The 24,735-nt window shown below is 47.6% G+C and overlaps 1 protein-coding gene across 1 annotated transcript; it reads left to right on the top strand.

The window, feature by feature from the left end:
* Positions 1-2,037: 2,037 nt before the first annotated feature.
* Positions 2,038-24,193, top strand: LOC309604015 (uncharacterized protein; the record flags this gene model as incomplete). The annotated part of the gene is made up of 18 exons (XM_082338892.1): positions 2,038-2,529; positions 6,423-6,529; positions 7,677-7,793; positions 8,862-9,006; positions 9,295-9,441; positions 9,625-9,855; positions 11,094-11,287; positions 13,526-13,653; positions 13,859-14,028; positions 14,823-15,002; positions 15,283-15,417; positions 15,752-15,895; positions 16,332-16,463; positions 17,576-20,065; positions 20,830-20,985; positions 21,410-21,517; positions 21,685-21,735; positions 23,924-24,193. 18 exons carry the CDS (start codon positions 2,038-2,040, stop codon positions 24,101-24,103), a joined length of 5,307 nt encoding a protein of 1,768 aa, XP_082195018.1. The 3' UTR covers positions 24,104-24,193.
* Positions 24,194-24,735: the final 542 nt, after the last annotated feature.

Raw genomic sequence — 24,735 nt, 5'->3', positions numbered from 1 at the left:
ATCCCTTTTACCGCCACCGAATTGGCTAAACTCCGTAAGGATTTTGCTAGGACGGCAAGGAAGTTCGAAACCGAATACGTGTGGAGGGTATCCCTGTCAGGGGGGGGACGGGATCATGCTACCAGAAAAGGAAGCAGAGGGGTATTGGGGCCCCGGCGTCTTCCTCACCACAGGCGATCGCCAAGCCCCATGGTCTCTGACCCAGAGGGCCACATATTGGGCGGCGGGGCTGAACCCATTAGAGAGGGGGGATTCCCGAGCTATAACAGGTTCGGTTGATCAACTATTAGAAAATGTACAGAAGGCGGCGTGCCTGCAAATGATGTATGACCGGGAACTTAAACCAAACCTAAGCTCTCCAATGTTACTACTGGTAGACCCTGAGCGACTGACGCTGCTAATAAGAGGACTCCCCGACTCGCTAAAACCTATCGGGATCCAATTACAGGGGAGAATTCAAAATGTGCTTTGCGAGGAGCGAATCGCAGCTGCCCTGGAGGGAACGGTAACCCCCGAACAGCGGCAGTGGGGGAGGAAGGTGTGGACCTGGGGGGAGATAGCTCAGGAACTAATAAAGTACGGGAGGAAATACAGGCCAGTAGGCAGGACTTACCAAAAGGTAGAAACTAGGGCTGTGTGGGCAGTGAGGCCGGCAAGTAAATCTCTGGCTTTTTTAGGGGGAAGCCCTGACCGAAAAAAAAGGGAGAAACCCCCATTCCGACAAAGATTGTGGCAAATGGGACTGCAAAAGGGTGTGCCCCGAGACCTAATGGATGGGCTCCCCACCAAAAAGTTAGAGCTCCTGGTGCGGAGGTGGTCCGGGCAAGGACCCTCTCCCAAACCAAACGCGCCCTCCGTGCCGGCACTGGATAAGAAGGAGGGGTTCAATGGGGATGAAAGGGTGGCGGGAAACTAAGACCTCCGCCCCCTCAGGGTGTGGGGGGAGGCGGGGGGTGGATGTTTATTAGACAACTCACCTGCAACAATAAAGGGGACCTCCTCATTACCGTCGCAGTAGGGCCGAGGAAGAGGCCCATGACCTTTTTAATTGATACGGGGGCCCAAATTACAGCAATAAAACAGAGCGAGGCAGAACGGTGCGGCATTTCAACCCCTTCTAAGCACCTGATAGTATTAAATGCCCTAGGGAAAACCCAATCTGTGCCCATGACCCCGGTAACCTTATGGCTCCCAGGAGATGAGAGTCCAGGGAACACCATGGCAGCTGTAGGACCTTTTCAAATGAATCTCCTGGGAATAGATGTTTTAAAAGGGAAACAGTGGCAGGACACCCAGGGGAACTCGTGGTCCTTCGGTGTTCCCCAGGTCAGAAGATTAGCCAGGAGCCCTAGTGCAGAAACGCACCTGCTGCAAGCAGCGCCTCCCCTTCCTCCTTCCCGGTTGACCAATATGAAACCCTACCCGCTACCCTTGGGAGCAAGGGAAGGCATCATCCCTGTACTAGAGGACCTGAAACGGCAAGGAGTCGTAATTCCCGTACAAACCCCTTTTAACTCTCCTGTGTCGCCTGTTAGAAAACCCAATGGTAAATGGAGATTAACGATAGATTACTGGCGCCTCAATAGCAATACCAGCCCTTTAACAGCCGCCGTGCCAAATATTGACGAATTAATTGCAACCGTTCAGAAGCAAGCCCATCCAGTGATGGCAACCATTGATGTCAAAGACATGTTTTTTATAGTCCCGCTGCACCCTGGGGACCAGGAGCGCTTTGCCTTCACATGGGAGGGACAACAATATATGTTCACTCGACTGCCCCAAGGATATAAACACTCCTCTACGTTGGCCCACCATGCACTGGCACAAGAACTTGAAACTATCCCCATACAAGCAGGAGTCAAAATTTATCAGTATATAGATGATGTGCTTATAGGAGGGACCCAGGTAGAGGACGTTGAAAAAACGCAACGTGATATTGTCACCCACCTGGAACAGATAGGATTGACAAGCCCACCCGAAAAGGTCCAAACCCCTTCCAGTGAGGTAAAATTTTTAGGAATCTGGTGGAGGGGGGGGATGGCCTGTATTCCCCCGGATACCCTATCCTCGTTAGACTCCCTCAAAATGCCCGAATCCAAAAAAGACTTGCAACACACTGTAGGGCTGCTTGTATTTTGGAGAAAACATATTCCCGACTTTTCGATTATTGCTAGACCACTATACGACCTACTAAGGAAAAAGGCTCAGTGGGAGTGGACCCCAATCCACGAGGAAGCCTTGCAGCTATTAATTCTTGAGGCAAACGCCCATCAAGCCCTAGGGCCAATTGACCTCACTGATCCGGTTCAGATCGAATGGGGATTTGCCCGTACTGGGCTCTCCATCCACCTGTGGCAAAAGGGACCCGAAGGGCCCACCCAGCCCATCAGATTCTACTCACACAGCTTCAAGGATGCCGAAAAGCGATACACTACTTGGGAGAAGGGGGTGTTTGTAGTTAGCCTAGCTTTACGGGAGGCCGAACGAACTATTCGGAAACAGCCGATAGTTCTTCGGGGCCTGTTTAAGGTGACTAAAGCAGTCTTGGCAGGGACCCCACCCCCCGACGGGGTGGCTCAGCAAGCGTCCATAAGGAAATGGTATGGTCAGATAGAACACTATTGTGAGGTCTTCTCCGTTACAGAAGGGGCCGCTAAAATGCTAACCATACAAGACAAGGCAGACTTAAATAGGGAAAACCCTCCACTTCCCCCTGTGGTCAAAGTAGCTCCCCTGTTTTCAGAGCAGGTCCTAAACGTATGGTTCACTGACGCTTCCTCGAAGCGGGAAGGGAAGGTTTGGAAATATCGGGCTGTAGCCCTTCAAGTAGCAACTAAGGAGAAAATAATTACGGAGGGAGAAGGCAGAGCACAGGTAGGAGAGCTGGTCGCAGTGTGGAGCGTTTTTCAACGCGAAAGCCAGACCACCTCCCCTGTGCACATTTATACAGACTCCTATGCAGTATTCAAGGGCTGCACAGAGTGGCTCCCATTTTGGGAGCAGAATGGCTGGGAAGTCAACAGACTACCAATCTGGCAGAAGGAGAAGTGGCAAGATATTCTCAAAATTGCAAAACGAGGGACATTTGCGGTGGTGTGGGTAGCTTCCCGCCAACAAACCTATACCCTGGCAGGCCGGTGGAATGCAGAGGCGGACAAGTTGGCCCGACTAGCCCCGCTACAGAGCACCCAAGTGCAGGAGAACTGGGAACACCTACTAGAGTGGCTACATGTAAAACGGAGGCACTCAGGGATCAATGATTTGTACCGGGAAGCATAAGCTGGGGGATGGCCAGTCACCAGGGAGGAGTGCAAGACTTGCATATCCTCTTGTGAACAATGCCGTGTCCGTTTGGACAGACACCCCCTGGAAAACGAGCCCCTGCACCTCAGGGAAGGGAAAGGTTTGTGGGAGGCCTGGCAGATCGACTATATCGGGCCCTTCCAAAAGTCCGCAGGGAAACGTTACGTATCAGTGGGGGTTGAGATAGTCTCTGGACTTGTACAAGCCTGGGCTTGTGCAAAAGCAACTGGAGAAAATACTGTAAGGGCCCTCAAAGAATGGTTCGGGACCTTCCCTAAACCACAGACCATCCAGTCAGACAACGGCACGCACTTCACTGCCAAAATAGTCCAAGAATGGGTGGCTTGGGAAGGGATTTCGTGGATGTTCCACACTCTGTATTATTCACAGGCAAACAGGATTGTGGAACGGACCAACGGGCTGCTTAAGGGCTTTTTAAAACCCCACCAACCGGGATGGGCTGAGCGGGTGGGGGAGGCGGTGACCAATGTCAATAATCGCTGGGGTACAAACGGGTGCCCGAAAATTGCGGCATTTTGTCCGCAAGCCCCAACCATGGTACCTGTCTCTTGAAACCCCAGCTCCCCTCAGTGCACCATCTTACTCTCCTGGCCAGCCGGTTCTGGTTGAGCTTCCTACTGTGGGAGCTGTGCCTCTCGTATTAGATACCCCCCTAAACAAATATACATGGAAAGCGAAAGATACCAGTGGGAGAGCCCACAAAATCCACACAAAATGGATTATTCCCTCCTTCTAACCCAAGGAGCGAGTTTTGTTCCTATTTCTGTTTTTTAAGGGCGGCGATATGACCACAATGCACCTGCTACTTTGGATCATTTTAACTCGGGGACACCAACCCATTAGAATATTCCACTGTGTATATCAGTTTTTATAATTGGTGGTCCATATGTGTGCATACATGTTTGTACTTCATTGCAGCTCTATGAATAAATCAAGATTTAATATTTATGGCAAACAGGCTAAATATTAGACGTTTCACTACAGTCTTTATGCACTACAGTCTTTATGCAGTAGTACAAAGACCTCTAATTATCTGGTGCGTATTTAAGCGTATATATGTGCGTGTGCTTATTTAAGAAAAAATACACAATAACTTTCCAATGATACCTGTTTATGTTAGACATTTCAAGAATTTCAACCTATGATTTACTATATATATAATTCTTACTTTTTTGATCTTCCTCTATTTTCATCATTAAATAGTCCTGTATATGGGAAAACTTAATAGACAAGTAACATGAAATGTTGTACTTGCTTAGAAAATGTAATTGTTTAGTTTTCTTTGCAAAAAGTAAATATTAAATGTTCACTACTTATGGGGCTTGGTATTGTACCAGACGAATAAGGGATGGGGCAACCACCTTTTTCAGCCCTCTGGGTGACAAAGACACGACTTATTTTCAATTTCCACCGGGAAAGGTGGGCCATTCGCTCAGGGAAATAAAGCCAAAAAAGGGCATTATTGGATTTGTGGGAATACAGCATATAAATTCCTACCCACGGGGTGGTCGCGAGTTTGCTATATAGGAATCATAAGGCCCCTATTTTTCCTCTTGCTGGAAACTGGTGGACCCCAACTAGGTGTAAAAGTGTATGATAACCTCGGGGATAGATGTATTGCCCGTAAGACACGGTCTACCAAGGTAAATTTAGGTGGGACACAAAAATGGGGAAATGACGAATGGCCCCCTGAGCGAATAATTGAACATTATGGGCCAGCAACCTGGAATCCTAATGAGCCCATTGCAGGGGCAAGAGAACCAATCTATAATCTGAACCGAATAATCAGACTACAAGCGGCCCTAGAAATTATCACCAACAGGGCCGCTGATGCCATAGACCTATTAACTCGATGGTCTCAATGGGTGCGCGCGGCAATCCTGCAACACTGTATGGTTTTAGGTTGTTTGTTGGCCGAGGAGGGAGAGGTGTGTGGAAAATTAAATATCTCTAACTGCTGGCTAGAAATGATGATGTGGGAGAAGTAGTTCTCCAATTGATCCAAGATACCAGGAAAATAGCCCACATCCCTGTTCAAACCTGGAGCTGTTGGAACGGCGATTTGTGGTCCTGGTTACAAGGAGCACCATGGGTCAAACAATTAATATTGTATTTGCTATGTGCAACTGCCACCTTACTGTTCCTACCCTGTATAATTCCATGTTTTAGTCAATTAATTTGACATGTTGTGTCAAATATGCAATTTGTTCCTAACGCTCCACCTGATGGTGTAACAAAAATCTGTACCATCCATCAGCCACAACCAACCTCAGTACCCATCATTTAAACCCGTCCCCAATTCCTTCTAAAGGAAGAAATTGCATATTGCCAGTTGTTGTTAACCCCATTTCCAATGTTTACCCTTCAAAGTTGAAGAATTGTTAAAGTCGGGGGGATGATGCCGGAGTGGAAGGTGAATGCATTTTATTTCTGGCATAGAGGACTTGCTGTGTGAAAGTTGTGGCTACACTGGGGCTGTATTGGTGTTGACTAGCAGAAGACGGGGGTGTGAGATGGAGGAGCATCACCAAATTGTGGTGATGGAAGATGCCCACCTGCTGTGACCATACTGCTCGGCCTTAAAGGCAAATGCTTGCTGTTGCTGGACACTGTAGGGCAGTCACACATGAACGCTCATCTTTTTAATAGTTCCTAAATCTCTGTCCATGTCAGTGGAGACCGGAGAGGTCTGTGTGTTTTCACATGCAGAGCAGCCAACAGAAGAACAAGACAGGCCTCCCCTACCAATAGCCTGTTGTAAGCAAACCTGACACTGGTCTTGGAGGGACTTGTTTTTGTCTTCCACCACCAAGACTGTTAGACACCTCTGCAAGGCGAGATGATGAGTCATGAGTCATCAGTTTGCTTTGCTGCTCTCCACTCCTGCAGGAGAAGTGGTGTGGATGTTCCCTTCTTTGAAGTCAGGTGGCAGGTCTACCGAGGATGCTTATGTGGTGCCTGTTCAGTCCTTGATGCCCCTGTCGGAATTGTTATTAAAGGAGACCTGGTGATGGTGGTTGTACTCTCTCCTATCTGAAAGACTTGTACAGTGACGGTGAAGGCTGAATTGGCATTTCTTTTTGTCTTTACATGTTTAGCGTTATGACGGCTACTTAAGAGGTGAACGTAACCGTCTACTCAGCCTATGGCATCAGGTGGTAAACTTCCACCGTCATTTCCTGGAAATGAAGGCTGCCACTGACCGGTGAGTAGAAGTTAAGGCTAGATCTCTTGCAGAAGAAATGTAGGTTCCCTTCACACCTGCTTTTTGAGCCTTGATGTTACTTTAGTTGCAGCTAAAGATAGGATTTCTCCTTTGGTAGTCTGAAGCAATGCCATTAAGCGTGCTTTAGGCTATTTTCAGAATCATTTTATTTGGTGCTAATTTTCAGATAAAACTGGGGGGTTTGGGCTATAAGCAGTGCAGAGGTCCTGAACAGATGAACTGGACTATGTTGATGTTTGGGCATATTAACACAGACACAGGCATATGTGGACACGTTGGAAGAGACTCACCACAGATAAGCGTGCAGCATGTAGAGCCGTCCCTTTTATGGAGCGATTAAAATCTGCCTTAAATCTCATTGGCTTTCTTTTCCCACTGCTCCTGATGGAAAGATCATTCATGATTTTTTTTTTCCTTCTCGATTCCAGCTTACGTTTATTCTGGTCAGCTTGCATCTGGTTATTCCTGTACCAACGTTGCTGAGAGAAAGAATAGCTTCTCTACCCCATTATTGCATTTATCCAATTTATTTTGCTTAGTTTGATACCTCCTTTTTGTGATTGTTTTCTTGTTGTTGGGCTCTGAGGTTCCTTTCTCACAGTTGCCTTCTATGCAAACAAAAATAGTGTTGCTGTAATAGTACATTCTTCTGGTGTCAGCATGCAATTTCAAACTCTGGGTTACCATCAGCCATTTACCGCATTTGACTATAAGCTTTCCTTAATGTGTGGAGTATGCCTGACCTGCTAGTTAATTCTTGAAGCCTTCTGGCTGTTCCATACATTTCTTCTTATCTCTGAGGAGAAAATAGACTCATTCCTCAGCCATCAAATAGGCCCATTGCTCAACTATCAAGATGTGTCCTGATCCCAAAGTGTGAGATGAATGATTCATCCCCAACGAAGATGTCGTCTTTCCTGCCAGCTTTTACTGTTGCACAATTACGTGCTTCAAAAATGAGTCAGCTGATAAAGATGGTGGTGTGAAGGTTCCCTCTTTCTTTATTCTTCTTCAGAGATTTGTCAGAGCTGAAGGCAGAGCACATGAGGCTTTCTGGATCTATACTTGTAAACTGCTCCTGCCTAAGCTCTGGCATACAGCTCTGGGAGTCCGTCCCTCTGGGTAGACCTGTCCTAAAGGATCAGGCACAGCAGCAAGTGGAACAGGAAATAAGCCAGAAGACTTGGGAAGCGATGTGCTTACAATTCAAGGGGGACATGGAGAAGAAGGAGCTTCGGAACAGGTAAATGTGTTTTAAACTTTGCTGTTACCAACATTATCTTTTGTGGCTGCTTCTTGGGTTCATAGATGGGCTGCGTCCACGTTCAAAACACACTCATTCTGCACAGCCTTGTTTCTGTCCCTAGTCAAACTATTGCCTTCAACAGAATGGATAGGAAAAACTGTCTGACTGACAGAAGCTCTTCTGAGTAAGACAAGACTGGAAAAGGTCTTGCACATTACAGTGTTTTTGCTGTTAAACTGATTCTTGGTGAGAAATTGAGACCAGCATAAAGAGAGCTCTGTCTCTTGTACAGCCCTTTTGCTACCCAGGGCTGTGCTAAAGGAATTGGGAGGAATTTGCACAGGACCATCATAAGCAACGTAGCACCTCTGTACTGACATCTCCTTGCAAGACTGAGTACAGAAAGCCTTTGGGGCAAGAAGTGCCATTTTGGCAACATGAGTCATATTAACCTGAATCATCCTGTGATCCTATGATCATTGGATTGAAAATTCATACACATCTCCCCGAATAGATTGCAAGCTCTTTCATCAATTCACTGCTGAAGGCAAAAGTAATTGTGTGACTAGTAATCTGGACTTAAACATCTGCCTTACTGAAAGAAGACCTTTGGAGAGTCTTATATGCAACGTATGAAAGAGGAGAGAGAGAACTAACGAGCAGGAAGCTGTTAGCTACCTGAAAGGAGGTTGTAGCGGGGTGGGTGTTGGTGTCTTCTCCCAAGGAACAAGTGATAGGATGAGAGGAAATGGCCTACGGTTGTGCCAGGGAAGGTTTAGATTGGATATTAGGAAAGATTTCTTCACCCAAAGCGTTATCAGGCATTGAAACAGGCTGCCCAGGGAAGCGGTTGAGCCACCATCCCTGGAGGTATTTAGAAGACAGGTGTGGACTGTGGTGCTTAGGGACGTGGTTTAGTGGTGGACTTGGCAGTGTTAGGCTTACGGTTGGCCTCGATGATCTTAAAGGTCTTTTCCGACCTAAATGATTCTGTGATTCTATACTCTTGGTTTTGGAAATAAGAATGTTTTTACGTTAAAAACTTAGTCTTTCCCCTCCTCATAGAGTGAAGGACTTAGGTGCACTGGAAGGAAAACAGTCGCTATTACAGAGGGAGTTGGTAGTCATGAGAGAGACACTAGAGGAATCGCACCTTCAGAGGGATCTGCTGAAGCAAGAGAACCATGAGCTTACAATGGCACTGCAAAAGGTATGGCCACCTTATTCCTAGGCAGCACTTGTGGGAGAGGGAGCTGTGATAGCAAGACCACCACAGATGCTGTTTCTGTGGAAGCAGAAGGGACAGGGACAATGCTGTTGTTCTCCTTGGAAAATGGTGATCAGCCCACACGGGCTCTTTGGTGTAGTTAGTCCCCACGTGCTTCTTGGGAACACTGAACTGGGAGTATGTCAGAGACACAAAAGGGGATCTGCAGTTGCCGCTTGAAGTCAGGGATCTTCCTGTCTTTGTTTTCCTGTTGTTCTTTTGTCTCTTCAGGCAGAGCAGTCAGTGGCAGAATTGACAGGGGCTCAGACTAAGCTGAGTGCTGAAGTAGCTGATCTACATGTTGTAACAGCGAAGATGAGCAGTATTAACGAAGCCCTTGCATTGGATAAAGTGCAGCTGGAGAAACTTGTGTTGCAGGTGAGCAGAGTGGCCAAAGATCTTACCAGGTGTTCTTCTCCAGCTGCTGCCTCTTTTCAGACCTCTTGGCTTCAGACAGTATGACTGCCTGAATATGGAAATGTTCCTTTTTCTGTCCAAGCCAAACCTTCTACATAGTAAACCTTACTGTATTTTATTTCCTCTGTGCTTCTGTGATTGCAGCTGGAGCAAGAGAATGATGTTCTGTCAGGTAAAGTGGATGAGATGGAGAGAGCAAAGATCTCTGACCAGGAGAAGCTGAACTTGTGTGAAAGAATGAATGAAGAGCTCTGCTCAGAGAAAGCCCACCTGGAACAGCTGCTGAAGAAAGCAGAGGAGCAACAGGAGGGGCTGCAGGTACAGCTGAGGACTCTGGCAGAGGAGAAGGCAGAAACCCAAGAGAAACTCAATCAGGTGAGACCAAAAACCTGGTGCTTTCTGGGTGGCCTTTTGGCTGCTTGGCTCAGTTAAGCTCTATCTGTTGCATTCTGTAGTGTTTTTGTCAAGGGAGATGTTTTCCATTTGTTGGAGCCTAGAGGGTGGGACAAAGCTGCAAGTCAATGTCTGCTATCTTGCACTGCTAAGAATGGGAATGACATCTTGATATTGTTGAAATTGTATTTTAAGACATACACGCAGCTTTGAATTGCTAGAGCCTCTCTAGGCTTTGAGGAAGAAGAGGAGAAATAGGTGATCACACAAGACTGTTTGGACTAACTGATTTCGGTACAGTGGAAAAAGAGCTTGGGAGAATCGTTATCACTGGAGGAGACTAGGAACTTTGCCATCATTTACGTGTCCATTTCATAATGTGCAATCTTGGGTATTATGGGATAACTTTGAGAGGAGAATTGTTTGTTTCTGATGGTCTGTTCTCTGTTAGACAGTCTTAGTTTTGGAGTACGTGGTATGTTTGGCAAATACCCAGCAGAGGTGTTATACTGAAGAAAAAAGCTAAAAAATCACGGTTAATCTTCAAACTTGAATACCAGCAAGGTATATTAGACAACTTCTTTGTGTAAGACAAGTAAACAGTATTGTTGACATGAACGGCTGTACAAATAGTGTCTACCATCTCTTTGGCCACATTGGCCAGACTTCCATAAATCACTAAAGGACACTGCTCACCACAAGGGCTGTTTCCCTGCCAAGCATCACCTCATTGCATCCAACTGCTTTACACAGTAAAGTAGGTGACACTTTGATCTTTTTTTTTTTTTTTTTTTTTTCCTAGAAGGAGGAACCATGTATATTTTCACTTTCTTCAGTGAACAAAGTTGCTTTTGCTCAAACTTCCCTGAAAATTTCCAGCACTGGAATGGATTCTGATAGAATATTAGTTTGCAAGGTGGCAGTTCTGGAAAATGTAGTATTTTTGCATAAGAACATGTAGTCTGGGGTATGTACATTTGTTCTGAAGGAGCTCTCTGGTCCCAGGCAACCCAGCAGGGCCTTACTCATCCCTTTCAAGTTAACAGTGCCAGTGTCTTTTAGCAGCCCAGGGTATTCGCGTGGTATACAGCGGATGCTCTTAAACTTTCAGCCCAAAGTACAGGAGCTCTTTTTCCTCTAGCTGATTCAGAATGGGCACTGGCTGGCTCTGCACAGAACTCCAGAGAAGGGACTCTAACTGTATTTTGTCTCACTTTCAGGTTTGCTGCCAGCAAGAGTCAGCTGGCAGTGGTCCGGAGCAGTTGCGCCAGGAGACCTCTTGCCAAGGGCACGCACTGGCCAGGGTGTCCAAAGAGAAGGAATTGCTGGTGCATGAGAAGGCTGCCCTGGAGGTGCGACTGGCAGCCACAGAGCGGGACAGACAAGGCCTTTCCGAGCAGCTGGCAGAGGCCAGGTAAAGGCGGGGAGGAGACCCTAGGCAGGACATTACTTCATGTGTGTAATTATAAAGGTGGTAATCATTACACGGGGATTTATTGCATCCTGTACGCTTTTGAGATGTTTTCACCTTCCATGGACAGAAAATGGAAGAATCTCGTGGGGGGAAAAGAAAAACAAAACAACAAAAAACCCCCAAACCAGTATACCATAATTTGAATGTTATTTTTCTGACAGCTAAAGCTAACAAAGCTCTCCTGAGCCTTGGGCTCCTGTTTTTGCCCCCTTGCACATTCCTGTGTGAAGTCCAAAGCAAGCCGATACAATTCCTCAGTATCTGGTACCTTGGCTCTGCACCGAGTAATAATTAAACCATGCAGACGTTTGCTGAAACCTGAAGCTTCTCTCTTGTTTTGGTTTCTTGTTCTGTGTATTTGAACATAGATCTTTCTTTGCTCATCAAGTAGTTTGACGTGGGATCTCTGGAATTCAAGGCTGTTATGTACGGACATTGTGAGTAGGACACTGCCATTTAGGGTGAAGCTAGAGGCTCATGCTGAACACCTTGAGGGCCTTCTGTTTCTAAGCTAACTTGTTACCTATGGTGCAGGACCTAGACTTGGTTACACCAGCAGCAGGGAACTTTTGAATGCTCGCCAGTCTTTGGGACTTCTTGCCCATCATTGATGTCTGCGTCCTGTACTCCTCACCACATGCTGTTTAGAGACAGGTGTCATGGAGAAGTTATACAGGGAAGGAACAAGATTCTGCCCTTCTGCTGCATCAGGTTTCTAAGATCAAATGCGAGAAGTTCTCCTTTTCCAAAAAAACCCCCCAAAACCAACCCAACGTATGGAGATGTTTGTCCTCCTCCTAGGTCTATCTTGGAAGACTCCTGAACTGGCAGAGCTGTACAAATGATGGTTTAGAGAGTGTTTTGCTTCTTGACTTTTACGCTTTACCACTCCAGAGTATGGTGTTAGCAAGGCTGATAAACACCATTTTGACGCAGTCTGTTTCTTGAGAGCTGCTGCTGCTTCTGAGCTCCAGCTTCTCTTATGTGATCCAGCTGAATTACGTTTTGTCAATTATTGGGCTGTGGCAACTATTCTTGCCAGATGTTGTTCTCAAGAGCCTTTTGTTGCCACAGTTTTGGACTCTATCATCTTTTCTGTTCTGTTTTAGAGACTGACCTTAAAAGGGAGCATATTTGCTTTGGACTGCCAGAGATTGGCGTAATCAGAAATATGTGCTTGTTCTCCTTCTTGAAGATACATCCTCCATTGTCCATCAAAGTAGCGAAATCCTACTGTTGCGGGTTTTACTGTTGTACCACTCGGGTGCCCCTTCACCCCAAAGGATGTTATCCTGATTGCATGCCTGTACTAGTGAGGCAGTGCTGTGTATTGTAGGAACCTGGCACACAGGACCCTGTGTGAGATCAGGGAGGTGTCTTCAGCTCCTGGTTCCAGAATCCTGTGTGTCAATCGCGGCAGCTGGTTGCAGTCTATGGATGTAACAATTTGCCTCTGCAGTACTATAACTTCCATGAGAAAGAGCGACAAGTCACGTGGGCTGCTGCCTACTTAGCAATGCTTAAAGAAAAGTAGCAAGTTTTTCTTTTGAACTTCCAACAGTTTAAACCGAAGGATACCCGTCTCTCCTTTCAGGTAGTCCTTGTTCAGGTAACATCTAGTTCAGGTTTCTTAAAAATGCTGCTACAAGCATGAGATTTTACTATATCATCTAATGTATTTCTTTAGTCCCTTTTACATACAGGGAGTCTGGAAAATTACCTGCCTATACCTATGCTATGAACAGCATTAAGAAGTCATGAGTCAGCCAGGGAAAGACTCTTATTCTGTCCCCCTGCAGAGCAACTTGGAAGTGCTGATGAGATAAGGGCTGTGAGCCTGGGAAAAAAAGCTGGGCTTTTGCTTGCTGGCACAGAGTTTGTGGGCACAGCTACCCGTGTGTCATAGATCAGACAACAGCAATTTAAGATTTGGCTACTGAGATCAAATTCGGCTGGGCTTTCTGTGTGATGCTAGGTCGTAAGTAAAGCCTGGGCATTCCCTCGGAGGGGCCTGCATTGCTATTTTAAATGGCAGAAATATGCTTTCTGTCTCCAAGTTTCCATGCAACCCATTTTGTGTACTCAGGGGTAGGGATCTTGAACCACTTCTTACTGGAATAACTCCCTGTGGGTGTCAGGAGCCAGAAATTCATTTCTCTCCGTATTTGCAACTTGTAGGTCAGTGAAGGAGACCCTGGAATCCAGCCGGTTGGAGGCTCAGCAGCACTTAGCTGAGCTGGAGATCGCCAGGAGCCAGCTTGAAATCCGCCTTCACACAGTCACACAGGCCAAGGAGGTGATACAAGGTGAGAGCCTCACGTGCATTGTTTCTGGCGATCCCCCTGCCTCGGGAGGATGTTATAAAAATAGCTCTCTGTCTGCAGTGCTTCTGGGGAGTGAAGGAGCTGGAGACAGATCCCTCCTACACTGAAATTCAAATGCCTTAAGGTTAGTAAAGTCAGAACCACTGTTTGTGTAGGCACTGAATCTTGCCATTTGTCGTGTTTGCAGGGGAAGTGAAGTGCCTTCAACGGGAGCTGGAAGCAGAGAGATCTCTGATGAGGCAGGAACGGGAAAGCATGGCGCAACAGCTCTTGCGGACAGAACAGCAGTATGACAAAACCCTCAGGCGTCGGCAAACCGATCATGAAGTGGAAATAAGGAAGCTCCTGCAAGACATGGTAGGAAACAATATGCTTTTGAATTCTTCAAGCAAGCTTTGTGGGCTGGCTTTAGAAGAGCGTGTGAAACGGCAGCAATCACCTGTCATAGGCCACACATTGCTAGGCCCGGCAGCAGAGCCAATGGCTTGTACTTGAGGGCACGTGAAGACCCACAGGACTATGCTGGGACAGTAAATGCTGCCACAGAGTCGGTGTGGGCCTAAGACGAGTTCAACAGAAGGTTGGGTGGTCCCCACGCAAAGCGTGGCAGCAAAGGGGGAGGATCTTACCAGATTCCTGTCTACCATGAGGTCGACTCCTAGCATTCCTGCCAACTGCAGTCGCGGGAACTTTGTTCCTTTCTTTCTGTCCTTTCATGCTTGACAGAGGTAGTATCTTTGGGCTTAAAGCATATAGAACAGGCCCCTTGTTCCTGGTAGTTCAGTTCGTGGCCTGCCTTGTGACTAGGGCATCGGGGTACTGGCCTCTTTCTCACCCTGCAGTCCATCTGCATCTTTTCATTGATGAGAATGGAGTTGAGCTTTGAAAATAGAGACTCGGAGACTGGAGAGAAATGCTGAGGTGAGAGGTGCTAGCAAACAGGCAGCCATCCGAGAAGGGCAGGTAACATCTGCTTTTCTTCCACCTGCTGACCCTCCTTTGAAGTTCCTTGATAGGACGTGATTGATGGAGGGCCCAAAGCCACTACTGTGCCCTGTTGAGGTGGGGGTTTGTGGGAGGCAAGAAGCTTCACCTTTTATTGAGGAGCTTGGCTGGGACTCCATCTTGAAGTCTTTTCCTCCTCTCATCAGGCAAGCGAGCGGGAACGGCACCGTTCAGAGCTACAGGAGATGCTGGAGCAATGGGAAAAGGAGAAGGCAGAGGCAGAAAGGGAGCACGAGAAGAAGCTGTTTGATACGAAGCAGAAAGTTGCTACCATGCAAGCTCAACAAGAAGAGGAACGAACTAGAGTCGAAAATGCCAAGCAAGAGGTAAAGACTGTGAAAGGAGAATGGGTGTGGTTTTTTTACTCTTCTGGGCTCCTTATCGATCCGTCGATGACTAAGAGGTTGTTGAAGATTCAGTCACGGATGGACCATGTTTATACTGCCAATCTCACTTAGGAACCTGTGCCTCCAAGTGGGCAGATAATGACCTAGGAGGCCAGCAGCATAGTGCTTTGAGAACGGGTGAGCCCATCCGTCTTTGAGTCTTACCACACAAATTTTTTTATGGGAAGTTTAAACCCGTCTTCTCTTTATTTCTGTGCAGGTCCTGCTGGAAAAGGAGCGTGAGAAGAATGCTTTATTAGAGACACTGCTCCAAACTCAGGGAGAACTAACAGAAGCCTGCCAGCAGCTGGAGCAGCTCAGGCAGGAGGTGGAAGAGCAGCGAGAGACTGGGCAGGTAAGTCTGACTTGTAGGGTAGGTTGAAGGAACGGGCCGTTGGCAATTGGACGTAAGCCGAGAGGGCCGGGTAACGGAGTGAAGGGCAGTAACAAGGAAATAAAACATAAGTCCTGCAGCTGAGGAGGCAAGGACTACTGCAGGCACTGAAAGCACCGAGCCTGGTAAGCTCCAGAGATCAGCAACAGGAAGGAAGGGTTACAACGGCAGCAGAGCTGGGTAGAAAAGCAGAAAGAAGTGGCTGAATGAATGTGATTTTGAGACAGAAAGAGAAAAAAGCTGGGCCTGATGGCACGGCAGGTCTCAGTAGCTTGCTCTCCATTTGTGTTTACAGAACATCACAGAAAAACTGCAAGCAGAGCTGCAGGAAACTCAGAGTAAGATCAAAGCAGCGGAGAAGAGGCAGAGGGAGGAAAGCCAAACCATCAAAGAGGAAATGAATATCCTTCTTCAGCAGAGGGATGGTCTACAAAAACAGGTGACTGCAACAGCAGTAGCTCCTCCAGTCATCAAAGAGGCGGTCTCTCACTTGCCTTTCCATTGCAGAGCAGCAGGCTGATGGGATAATCCCTCTGACTGCCATCATACTGTGGTCTCCATCTCAGCTGCTCTGAAGGAGACTTACTGGCCAGCTGAATCTCACCTGCTGCCCTGGACAGATGGGCTAGTCCTTTTGCCTGTTTGCCAGTAATGATCAGAATGGATCTCTGCTGGTCTTGCTTTCTACGGTGGTTTTTCAGCTGAACGTGGTGACCCACTTAGATTTTTAAACAAGTCAGCTGTATCCATTGTGAATCTGGTACTCTTGTGACAGGGTGAAATGTAAACTTGTTCTTTCCCTTTCCTCACAGTACGTGATACGGCTGACAGTGACAAGCTGTAGTCTCTGACTGCTTTGTTATGTTTCACTTGAGGTGGAAGAGTTGACATCGCAGCTAGCAGCCTCCGAAGAGTCTCTAAAGAAGGAGGCTATGACGCTGCGTCAAGAGGTGGTGTCTTTGGAAAGGAAACTCGAGAGCACTGAGAAGCAAAGAAAGGATGTCCTGGTGAGGCTGGCAGATGCCACAGAGGGCCATTTCTTACCTATTTTTTGGCCTTCTGTTAATACTTCTAAGGAGCAACTTTTTCCAGTGGAGAGCTGATTTTGGTTGGTCTTGTACAGGTTCAGTCCAAATCTGAGGAGATACAGAGTACGCAAATGCTGACCAAGTTTCCCTCATTTTCCCCTTCCTTCCGCTCATCGTTCCTTGTTTCCCAGACTTTTGCTTTCCTGCCACTTTTCACTTTTCCAATTGCATTCTTCTGAATGAGCAGGAAAAGATGCTGTAGTCATATAAAGCTCGCTTATGATTCAGGGTGTTTGTTTTCCTCAATTCTGAAGGTTTCCGCCCTTGAAGCTTTAGTCAAAGTAATTTTCAAACTTGTCTCTATTTACATTGCATGGTTTGGGCAATTATTTTTGTTCAAATCCGTATTTAGATTTCCAAATGTCTGGCTCTGGAGAAAGGGGTGAGAAGACAAAGTTTGCTAATAATAGAAAGCCGTTCAACATTGCCCACCTGAGAGCAGACAGTGGGGAAAAAAAATAGAGGAATTTGAGAAACAAAAGTGCTGATCCAGATAAATATGTACGCCTGCAAGGGGAAAACTCGTCCTTATTTCAACCACAGAATGACAGACTGTGGTCTGACCATTACTCCTTCAAGAGGGGACAGTGGGGTTCTAGAGGATGGTACCATGAAAACTCTACAGAGTAGAGGTCCAAAAAAAGCCCCAACCAAACCCCAAAGTGGGAAATCAAATGTTGGGGTTGTTCTCTCTTCCCTTCCTCCCTAATAGAGAGAATATCGTCATGCCACTGCCTAAATCATGCTTAGTCTGGACTTCAAATCCTGACTGCAGTTCTGGTGGCTCCTGCCCGAAAGACCACACTAGAGCCAGAAGAGGTTCAGAGAAGGGCCAAAAGGAAGATGGGACTGGCTGAGTAAGCTGGGAAAGATGCAACCTACAGGGTGGCACGGGAAAGGCTTCCAACATCCTGAGAGGCAGGGAGAGAGGGGGCAGCCCTTGACTGCCGCTGAAGCGGGAGTTCAAGTCTAGTATGACAAGCAAACATATATCGACGGAACTATTGAATCTTTTTCTCACTGTTTTGCAGCATGAATGGGAGAGACTGCAAGCAGTTAAAGAAGAACTGGTGTGGGAGATAAACCTTCTTCAGGACTCAGTCACAGCCTCTGAAACGCGAGCAAATACAGCAACAGATATGAATCACTGCCTTGAACAAGAACTTCAAACTACATTGTCTATCTTAAAAACGAAAAATGAGGAAGTGGAAACGCAGCGGGAGAAAATCCAGATGCTCCAGAAAGAGGCAGCCCAGGGAAAAGCTTTGCAGGAGACTGTCACTCATATGACTGCCCTCCTGTCAGAGAGGGAGGGAGAAATGAAGTTGTACCAGGAGCAGATGAGAATGCTGGAAAAGCAGAAAGAAATGCATAAAACTACTCTCGATGGGGTTATTAAGGACATAACAGAGAAAAAAGAGAAGATGGAATCCCAGCAAGAACAGATACGGGACCTGGAGAAGCAGCAAGAGAAACAAAGGATTGCTGTAAGCAAAATGAGCAAAGACTTGGAAGAGAGAGATCGGGAGATCAGATCCCAGCAAGAACAGATACGGGACCTGGAGAAGCAGCGAGAAATGCAGAGGACTGCTGTCAGCAAGATGAGCAAAGAGCTGGAGGAGAGAGACCAGGCGATCAAGTTCCAGGAGGGGAAAATAATGATTCTAGAACAACAGGGTGCATCACAAGTGAGAAACCTGCAGGCGGATCTTGATCATATGAAAGGAAACTTGAAGGAGAAAAACATAGAGCTTATGTCTCTGACTCGGCAGATCCAAGAACTGGAAATGGAGAGAGCACAGGTGAAACCGCTGCATGCAAGCCTTGAACACCTGAGGGCAGTTCTTAAGGACAGAGAGAGTGAGTGTGATTCTCAAAGGGATCAGTTAAGACTCTTGCAGCAGTACAAGGAAGAGCAAGAGGGGTACCTGCAAGAGCTTCGTGGTAAAGTAGAGAAGATGATGCTTTCTTTATCTAAAAAAGATCAAGAGCTTGAGTCACAACAAAAGCAAATCCAGGAAGCTGAAGGAGTCATGGAGATGCAGCTGAGGACTGTCCGTGACCAACTGGAGCAGACCTCAAAAGAAAAGGACAGACTCATAGACATCCAAAAGGAACAAGCAAGGAGCTGTGAGGAAAAAACAGAACAGATGAATGTCTTGCACCGAGACTTAGAACACACTAGGGCAATACTGAAAGAAAAGGATTTAATGATTGACTCTCAGAAGGAACTGATTGAGACCTTCCAAAAACAACAACAACAAGACTCTGAATGGCAGAAGGAAATTCTGCAGCACCTTCAAGTGGCACTAAAGGAAAAAGAGCAAGAGATTTTGTCCCTTAGAAAGCAACATGAGGCATGCAAGGAAAAGGAGGAAAAGCATGAAGCTGAGCAAACGAATCTTCAAGCAACAAAACTGACTGTGAAAGAAAGAGAAAAAAAGATAGAGGTTCTGGAGGAGGCTATCTCTAAGCTTCAACGGGAAAAGGAGGAGGCAGCAATGCAGACTAAAGGTATGCTGCAAAAACTAGAATATGCTGAATCTTCTCTAAAAGCTAGAGATCAAGAGATAGTGTCTTTGCAAGAGCATGTCCAGGAGCTTCGAGAGCAGAAGGAGTTAGAAGGCAAGCAGGCCAAGAGTCTAGAGCAGGACCTAGACAAAATGAGCCAAATATTGAAGGAGAACCACTTGGAGTTCCTCAAGCAGACAGAGCAAATTAACATGTTCCGGCTTCGTGGCGAAAGCACGGCAGTAGCACTAGCATCGTGCCAGAAGCAGGTGAATCTGCTTGAGGAAGTGGTGAGGAAGAGAGATGAAGACAATGAAACTCTTCTGCAAAAACTCCAGCACCAAGAAGAAGAACTGAAGACCTTGCAGAATTTGCAGCTTAGGCTAACCGAGCAGCATGAAGAGGTTAGACATCACCGAGAGCGAGAGAAGCTCCTGGACGATGCCTTGCGTGGGAGGGAACGAGAGACCAAGGCTCAAGGTGAGGAAATAAGAGCTCTTCAGGAAGATCTCCAGCATGTTCAGCAGACTCTGACAAAGAAGGATGAAGAGATCAAGTACCAGAGAGACAGAGTCAGGTATTTAGAGAAGACTCTGACAGGGAGAGAACAAGAGCTTAGGAGGCAGAGTGAACTGAAACAATTAACGTCAGCTTTGCGATGGAAAGATGGAGAGGACAGCCTGCAGAAACAAATCCAGAAACTCCAAAAATGGGAGGAAGAGGAAGCAGAGAAGAGGAGAGTTCTCCAGGAGAGAGAGCGTGCCTTGCAAAGACAGAAGGAGCTAACCCAGCAACTGGAAGATGAGCAGAAAGCAAAGGGGGAAGAATTGAAGCGGGTGACCGCTCTTTTGAAGCAGACTGAAAGTGAAGAAGCCAAATGGAAAGAGAAGGCACAAGCACTGACTCTTGCCCTTACCAAGAGTGAAAAGGCCAATGGGACTTTGAGGGAAGAAATAGCCATCCTGCAGAGTAAGGTTACAGAGAGGGACACGGACCGGTTTCATCATCAGGTAGGCAGCGTGATTGATCATCAGTCAACTAAAATGTCTCTAAAGGATTCTAATGATGCTTCCCATAAAGATATGGGAATATATATTCCCATAAATATATGACCTGCTTGGCCAAAGAAACTAGGATTGCAGCCAGCAGGCTTGCCTGTCTGTGTAGCTCTGGCCAGAGACCATTCACCTGCTGGAATGTTTTCTGCCCAGCCCAGAACTACTGAAAGAACTATGGAGCTTGCTGCTAAAATTAACTCAAGCCCAAAAGTGGGGGATGGGTAATCGGGTCTCTCCTATCTAGGCAGGCTTAGCCAACGTGTTGTGGTTAGGATTTGGCGTGGAAAGGAAAGGGCACAGTTGACCAGACTAATATACTAAACTTAGCGGAACGATGGCTGAACAGCAGCTACGCTGATGGTGCTTAGAAGATGCTTTCAGAGATTTAGATTTCTGAGGTCCAGCTTTTCCAGTGTATTGAAAATAATGGAATTGGTACCATTGCCTGATCAGGTTAAAGGCTTCATTGCGCATTCAGGATGTACTTGTGCCGCAGCCCAAAAAAACACGACGGCAAATTTGCCTCGGATTTCACCAACGTGATCTGGAGGAGGGCCCCTAGGAAGAGGGCATGTTGTTTTGGTCTGTGGACCAGGAGAAGAAGGGACTTAGCACTGTGCATTCCTGCGTCCGGTCACTCTCCCCGCCTTGTTGCTTCTGGCTCTTCTAACCTTTATGTGGCACCAGCGCACATAATCTCCTCTCTGAATACCCAGCAGGCTGTTGCAGAAGGGGAGCAGCTATCATGGCTCTCAGAGAAGAGACTCCTGTTGCAGCGGCTGGAACGTCTGCAGCAAGCAGTTGCAAGGCTGGAGCTTGAGAAGACTGAGCTGAAGCAACTCAGTGCTGAGCTCAAGAGGACTCTTGAGCAGGTAAAACAGGCTTTCACTGCCTCTGCAAAGCCTCACGGTCCTCTGGAACACAACACATTGCCACAGACAGCACTTTGGGGTCCTCTGCTTGTTTCCTTCCCTCTCCCGGTTCCCCCTGTGGACACACGCTTTTGTATTTTCTCTCTCTTCTGGCACCCCATTGCCTTCACAAATGCACATTCACTCTGGTACCACCCTTCTTGCCCCAGCGTCCCCATACACACACATTTGACCCTCTTGTGTCAGGAACTGTTTCCTCTTGGTCTTTCTCTTCCATAGTCTACTTTGAGTGCCTTTTGCCCCCAACACACTCTGGTGCAATGAACAGTCTGAGCAGAAACCTCCTTGCCGTGATGTCCAGAGGCCCTTTTGCTCCTTGTTTGGTGGCAGGTTTCTGTGACCCTTTCTCCTATCCAATGTGCAGGTGGAACGGGAACGGAGGAGACTGAAGAGAGATTGTCGAGGTCGGTCGTTGCGAGATGCAGGCGGATTTTCTCTCTCTGACCAGCTCCAGGTGCCTGCTCCTAGACAGGTGAGAACAGAATCTTACTTGGTGGGAGGAGGGTCTGGCCATACAGAGGAACGACGGCAAATCCCAGAGGCAGCAGCCCCCCGGTATAGACCTAACAGAAGTCAAGTATAGACCATGGCCCTGGCCAAACTGGAGACCAAAAAGAAATCCTTGTGTTTTCTTCACAGGAGGAGTCTCACAGGTGCTGCAGTTGTCGATTAGCTGAGTTGTGGAACCAGGTGAGGGGTAGGAAAGCTCTCCTCAAAAGCTGCTGTGGCTGTACTGATGGGCGCAACTTTGCCCGATGCTACAGCCCGAGTATTGCTTAGCTGTCAGGAAGGGAGTACACCAGGCAGTGGAAATGCCCAGTCAAACACATCTGTTGGCCGTGGCCAAACAACATCATTCACCCATTCAAACCCATTGCTTCTGCAAATGGAGGCACTGTTGCTCCTCTTGCCTCTCCTCTTGCCTCGCCTCCAGGGATGTAAGGCAGTGCCAGAGCTTCTAGCCTTCAGGCAATCGTTAGTCTCGTATTGCTGTTCTGTGCTAATCATGATCCCAATATCGGACCGAGTCAGAGACCTAAGCGCTGCATGGACATCTGTTTGGTCGGTGTAAGAATGTACATTGCAGCTGCTGAACCCTACTGCGTCCTTTGACAGTGGTATCAGCAGTAGCAGCAGTCACCACACTTCTCTTCCATGTCCTTTTATGGGTCTGGTACACCCTGGTCTCCCTGAGGATGTGAATCTTCACCGGTGTTCAGGGCAAAATGCATGTAAGATTTATGCGAGTAAAGTATATGATGCTTAGCTCTGGCAAGTGAGCCAAGAATGCTGCTGAAGCCATCGGGTTACAGCCTAAGGATGTTTTTACCTGGAAGTCTCGGTGTCTGAAGTTCTGTTGCTACGGATAACTAACTGAACCGCCTTCCCCTCGTGACTGTTGTGTCTGCCTGCCCCGTGGACCTACTTCAGCAGTTCAGCAGGAAAACGAAGGCGCTCTGCTCAAAGAATAGTCCTCAGCTGGCTAGTTAGGGCACTCCTCTGGGTCTGGGAAACAGCGGAACTGGAACTTGATCTCACGCTTCCTGGGAGATGCTCTTAGCAGCAGATGGCCGCTTCTCCCACTCGTACCTCTGGGTTACCTACCAAAGCGCGGGAGGGCTTTTCAGGCTTCCAAGCCAGCCTTCCCAAAGGTGCCCTTGTTATTTCAGAGAGAAGGTCAGACCTGACCCTCTCTTCAGTGGTGGCGTTCCCTAGCCTACGCATATTGTTTGCTGTGAAGTCCCTTTGCCGTCTTACTTTCCGTGCGCACGACTGGCTTCTAATTCAGCACCACGCATTCCCCTTCCGGAGCTGGCTGCCTGAGTTTCGCATCTAGTCTGCTCTAGATGCTTAGCAGGTTAGGGTCCCACTTTTTATCATCGCCTTTGGCTTTATGTTGACAGACCTTGGTATCGTAATTCAAACGTAGCAGGTTCCATAAGCCATAAAACTCCTTTGGGAATTGCTTCTGTTATTCGAGTTCACTCGCCAAGAAGGAATATTCTCATATTCCTAGCTTGAGGTTGGGGATTGCATTGCCATGTGGAACACAGCCCTTGGCAAAGCGCACGTCACTTTGAAAACAGAGGAAAACCTCTGACCTGAGCCGTTTTCCCCGAAACAGCAAAGCGCTGAGCACTGCTCCCAGTGCTGGCATCTCCTCCACTCCAAAGCAGGCAGAGGGGAAGGCGCCAGAGCTGCTGTGGCTGCGCTGCACTGCAAACCTAACAGGAGGTGAGAGCAGCTGTGTCTCTCGCGCCAAAAAGCCCAGCAGGCACAACCCTGCGTTGCCAGGAAATTATAATAGAGTTTGAGGACTTTCAAGGCCTCAGCAGTCCTTTAAGGCTCATTTCCCCCCCCCCCCCCCCCGGGCTTTGTTCATCAAATTATGCTCTGCTCCTTTGTGAAATGCTCTAACGTTAGGAAAAATGAGCGTTTGCTCCCTTTTCACGTGCTAGCTGTCAAGTTTTCAAACTAGGTCATAACAGAATGGTTCCTCGCTACCTTGTGTAACCAGTAGTCCTCCTGCTGAGGAAAAAGCATGTGGAACTCAGGTGTCAGTAGCCCAAATCTCTTTTTTGGAAAAAAGAGGTGGGTTACTAAATCCTGTAGGGAACCTCTGTCTTTAGTATACGTGTAATGTGTCAGTGCTGTAGGTGTGAGTTGCCGTTGCCAGAAAGAAACTTGAATTGTTGATGATAATCTGAAGTTCAGTTTGGGGTGACTCTGGGAACCTGTTACTTCCCGTTCCACAAGGACCAAGTGTTTGCGAGGGCTGGAGTTAGAGGGCGCGTCTTCCCTGACAGCCGGTACCGTGGAGCTACGGATGGTCCTAACAGCGTGGGCCTGTCTGAGCTCGGCCTTTTGCCTCTTTCAGGTGTCCCTTCTGCAGACGCAGCTGGCACAAGACTGCTGTGCAAAGACCAGCCGGAAGCTGCCAGAGATTTGCCAAGAGCTGGATTCCTCCTCAGCAGCTGTGGCCAGGGAGCCCAAAGCTGCTGTTCTGGAAGCAGAGACTCGGAAGCTGGGTCAGTCTCTGAACCGTCCTGTGCCCTAGAGGACCAGCTGCAGCATCGTGGGGTTCCGGTCTTGTGCCCTTCCCAGAAATGTATTATGTTTTGCTGTGGGAAATGGGGGTGCATTTGTTCTGCTTGCGTTTGGAAGCATCTCCGAGTGCAAGTGATTTTTTTTAATTTTTTTTTTTTAAATAAAAGAAACTTTGCAGGACTGTCCTTTCTCAGTAGCAAAAAGCAAGTGGTCGGTAAATACGTGGCTTAGGGAAAGACTATACTAGTTTTTGACCTGCACGAGTAAGCTATTACGAGCTGTTGTCTGATTTAACCTCTTGAGTTCACAGCCGTTCCCTGTGAGGAGAGAGGGAAAGGGAGGTGTTATCAAAATGAAGGGGTGGAGAGCACACGCCAGGGATTGAAGGTGGGGCAGGAGAGTGGGGTTTTTCCCTTCCTTTCATGCTTCAGCACAAAAAGCGCTGGCACTCTCCCGAGATGATCTGCTTTCCGCTTTGTGGCTGCGACAGCCAGCCCGAGGGACAGCTGGGTTGTTCTCAAAAGGGCACTGGTAGCAAACTGCAGACCTTCCAAAGACAGAGGCGACGGAGGCGACGGATGGGAGGGGGAGGATGTCAAGCCGAGTGAAAACTGCTCTCTCCCTGCAGCTTCGCCTCGGTAT

Source organism: Platalea leucorodia (genome assembly GCF_965183815.1).
Source record: "Platalea leucorodia genome assembly, contig: HAP1_HAP1_SCAFFOLD_301, whole genome shotgun sequence".
NCBI classification, from domain to species: Eukaryota; Metazoa; Chordata; class Aves; order Pelecaniformes; family Threskiornithidae; genus Platalea; species Platalea leucorodia.
This window is presented reverse-complemented; position numbering and strand designations above follow the sequence as displayed.